Source organism: Egretta garzetta, unplaced genomic scaffold (genome assembly GCF_000687185.1).
Source record: "Egretta garzetta isolate BGI_Z169 unplaced genomic scaffold, ASM68718v1 scaffold131, whole genome shotgun sequence".
Lineage (NCBI taxonomy): Eukaryota > Metazoa > Chordata > Aves > Pelecaniformes > Ardeidae > Egretta > Egretta garzetta.
Window position 1 is genome coordinate 378309 of NW_009258478.1, and position 3395 is coordinate 381703.

Consider the following 3395-nt stretch of genomic DNA (forward strand, 5'->3'; position numbering starts at 1 on the left):
GGGGCTGGTCCCCGCCGCAGGGAAGCTGTGCTGGCCCTGCTTGCACCCACAGCCTGCGGGCCTGGGCCGCACTTGCCACCCCCCTCAGCAGGGATCTGGGTGGGCAGTGGGTTACAGCCAGGTCCCCAGGACAAGCCAGCAGGCTGGGGAGCACCGTACCTGCCAGGGCATAGCTGCACACGGTGTCCCGGAGGCACTCGATGGCTGGGAAGTACAGGCTGCTCCCCGGCTGCACGAGGAGCACGTCCCCCTCCAACACCTGCACAAGACCCCGCAGGAGGGGGATGAGTCACGGGGAGCTCGGGGCTGTGACCTTCCCCAGGTGGGGACAACTGCCCGTGTGACAAAGCAAAGCACTGTCCTTCCCACTGGCGGGGGACACACAGGAGCCACCCATCCCTTAGGGAAACTCCCCTCCTAAAAAAACAGCAGGAACAGGCACAGCGATGCCTCCCTCTGCTGCTCTTGGCTCCTGGGATACCCTTTCCTCATGCTCCTTGGAAAGGGGTCCCTGCGCAGCACCGGTGGCAGGCTGGGGACACAGGATAGGGCAGGAGCAGGTCAGAAGAATCCTGCAGCCCAACACCGTGCTGTCCTCGGGAAGCCCTCTCCCACCCCCGCACTCCTTTGCCAGCCCGGCTGGCCCCACCGCATCCAAGACAAGGTGTGAAGCCCACCTTTATTGGGGGCCTGGCGATGGAGTAGAGGAGAAGAATCCCTGAGACCAGCACCCCAGCCACGATGCCGTACTGCACCTCCCAGAAGCAGAGCAGGAACGTCACGCAGAGGGGCACAAGGTCCAGCCCTGCAAGAGAGATGACCCAGGCTCGGCTTGTCCTTGTACCACAGAGCCCTCCGGGACGGCGCCTGCTCTGCAGGCAGAGCTGGGTTGCACCGGAGGATCGACTGCCCCTGGCTCCTGCCCTCACTCTTAACCCGCCAGAGCGTCCTGAAGATCCCAGCATCAAACATGGGGACCACAGCCGAGATGATGACAGCGGCCAGCGCTGCTTTGGGGATGTAGTAGAAGAGCGAGGTGAGGTACGCCAGCGAGAGCAGGACCAGGGCGCCTGCAGGAGATGGGGAGCACCTGAGCCATGGCACCCCCGATGCCCGGGGTGCCCGGGGGGAGCGGGTGCTGGGCACAGGGGCCTGCAGAGCAGCCCACGGCGGGGGCGGGGGGCTCTACCTGTGACGAGCCCTCCTGCGGGCGTGCAGACACCCGACTGCGCGTTCACCGCTGTCCTGAAATGCAAAGCAACACACAGTCCCAGACTGCGCTGGGGCCGGCCGGGGCCAGCAGCTGCCCCCACCCGCTGCCCAGACATCCCCCCAGGAAAACCACCTACCCCCTCAGACCCCACCGGGGAGAAAGACGAGCAAGCCCGCAGCTCCCAGCCTGCAGTGGGACCGGAGAGCACGCAAGATGGGGGGGAAGGTCGCCGCGGGACCCATGCATAGCCCGGCAGCCAAGGCGGACAGCTGGGGACCAGGGCACAAGCTCAGGGACCCGCCAGGGTCCACCCAACCTTCCACCCAAGATCTTGCAGAGCCCCCTCACCACACAGTCCCAGCGAGGGTCCTGAGGGCTGAGGCTCTGCTCCCCCTCCTGCTACCCACCGGCCAAAGCTGCCCGTGATGGGATACGATGAGACGAAGGAGCCCAGGACGTTGGCAAAGCCTGCGATGGGCAAGGAGAGGGACTGGTCTGTGCCCCCGCCGTCACCTCCTCCATCCCCGGGCTTGTACCCAGGGCTGGAGCCGGTCCAGCCGTGCGTGCTGGGCTCAGGCTGCTCTGGAAATTGCTAAGCTGTGAGAAAGCCTGGGGGGCACCACGCAAGATGAGAAAGGAAAAACTTTAGGAAGAGGTAGGACTGCTGAGATGGGGACCGTGGGGGCTGCGGGACTGTGGGAAAGTAGCGGAAGATTGGGGACGAGGATTGCAAACGCGCTCGAGTGACTTGCAGCTGGGATATTGAAAAACACATATATCACACTAATTGTTGTTTGGCCTTGTGTGTTGGACAAGTAGAACATCTGTGTTTGGATGACGTAGACCTGTGATAGACCTAGAGGCCCCCGACTGAACGTGCTTGAGATTCCTGCCCTGCTACGGGAAAGATCAAAGCACAGTGGCAAACTACGCCTGCGTGAATCCCTGATAAGCCAGCAAACCCAGCAGGTTTGGTGATCCTCCAGCATGGCCCAAGCTCTGCGGCGCCTGCGTTCCTGCTTGTGTGCCTCTGCCCGGGTGCTGCTTCGGTGCGGTTGGTGAGGTAACGAAATAAATTTACTATTTGCATTTCATCTGTGGTTTTGTGGTTGTTCCTGCATCCTGCCTGTGCCAGCTCACACCGGGACACACGGTGGTGCTCGGGCCGGATCCCCACCCCCTGCCCTCCTGCTCCAAGCATCCTCTTACCCATAGCCAGCAGCTCCTGGTTGGGGTCAATCCTGTAATCGTTCTGCAAGGCTGGAAGGAGATGAGCGGTTATCGCCCAGAGCTTCCCGCAGGCACGACCCGCCATGCGCATGGAGGGGGGACGGCAGTGCCCGGGACGGCTGTGGGACCCTGCCCCGGCACCCCCCATCCCAGCACCCCCGAGCAGCCCAAGACAATGCTCAGCTCCTGCGCAAACTCCAGCCGTGCACAGTGCAGGACCCCCCCAGCCCGCTCCCACTGCCCCCGTGGGAACAGCAATGTCCCCAGCACCCCAAGCCCCCTGCAGAGACCCCTCCTGAGAGCGCGGGAGCCTGGCGCAGCCGTACCAAAAGCCTTGGCAATCGCAATGGTCTCCAGCAGGCCCATGAGCGGGACCACGGCCAGCCCGACCCCCATGTCCTGGGAGGGAAGGACGTAGTGAGTGTTGCCACCGAGGGACAAGGGTCCCCCTGCAGCAGAGGCTCCTCCCGCTGCGTGGGGAGCCAGCAAACACAGGAGTAAGGAGACAGCAGCCTCTGCCGGGCAGCCCAGCACCCACCTCCACCATGCTCCTGAAGGGGATGGTGCCGTTGGGTGCAGCCATGGAGAAGCGCGGCAGCCGAAAGGCAGGGAGGCCTTGGGGGATGCTGCCGGTGAGCGTGAGCGGCTGGGAGCCCATCACCTGGAAGGAGTAAGCAACCAGGCCAGCAAACAGGACTACGAGGGCGTTGCGTGCTGCAGCGGAGAGAGCAACCGTGAAAACCTGCCTGGAGCCCAGGGCGGTGGGAGGGACAGCAGGAGGTGGGAACCCGGGCTGCCGAGGTCTTCCAAGTCTTAGGAAGGGGCAGGCACAGCAGCAGGACCATCCTTGGGACCTCGTCCTCCCCGACCCACCTCCAGGTCTCAGCTCCCGCCGACCTGGGCTTTACCAGTTTCGGGCTGTCTCTTCCTTGCCCAGCAGAGACAAGTCCCC

At 63.9% G+C, this 3395-nt stretch overlaps 1 protein-coding gene across 1 annotated transcript in view; it reads right to left on the reverse strand.

Moving 5' to 3' along the window:
- SLC26A11 (solute carrier family 26 member 11) overlaps nt 1-3395 on the reverse strand; it is a gene marked incomplete at its 5' end in the record, with an annotated part of 7098 nt that overhangs the window by 1019 nt on the left and 2684 nt on the right. Inside the window, 8 exons of the mRNA XM_035899246.1 lie at nt 160-259; nt 678-805; nt 930-1070; nt 1190-1245; nt 1621-1681; nt 2423-2473; nt 2770-2842; nt 2982-3345. Of these exons, the coding sequence (XP_035755139.1) occupies nt 160-259; nt 678-805; nt 930-1070; nt 1190-1245; nt 1621-1681; nt 2423-2473; nt 2770-2842; nt 2982-3345 (974 nt within the window). The remainder of the gene's footprint in view (nt 1-159; nt 260-677; nt 806-929; nt 1071-1189; nt 1246-1620; nt 1682-2422; nt 2474-2769; nt 2843-2981; nt 3346-3395) is intronic.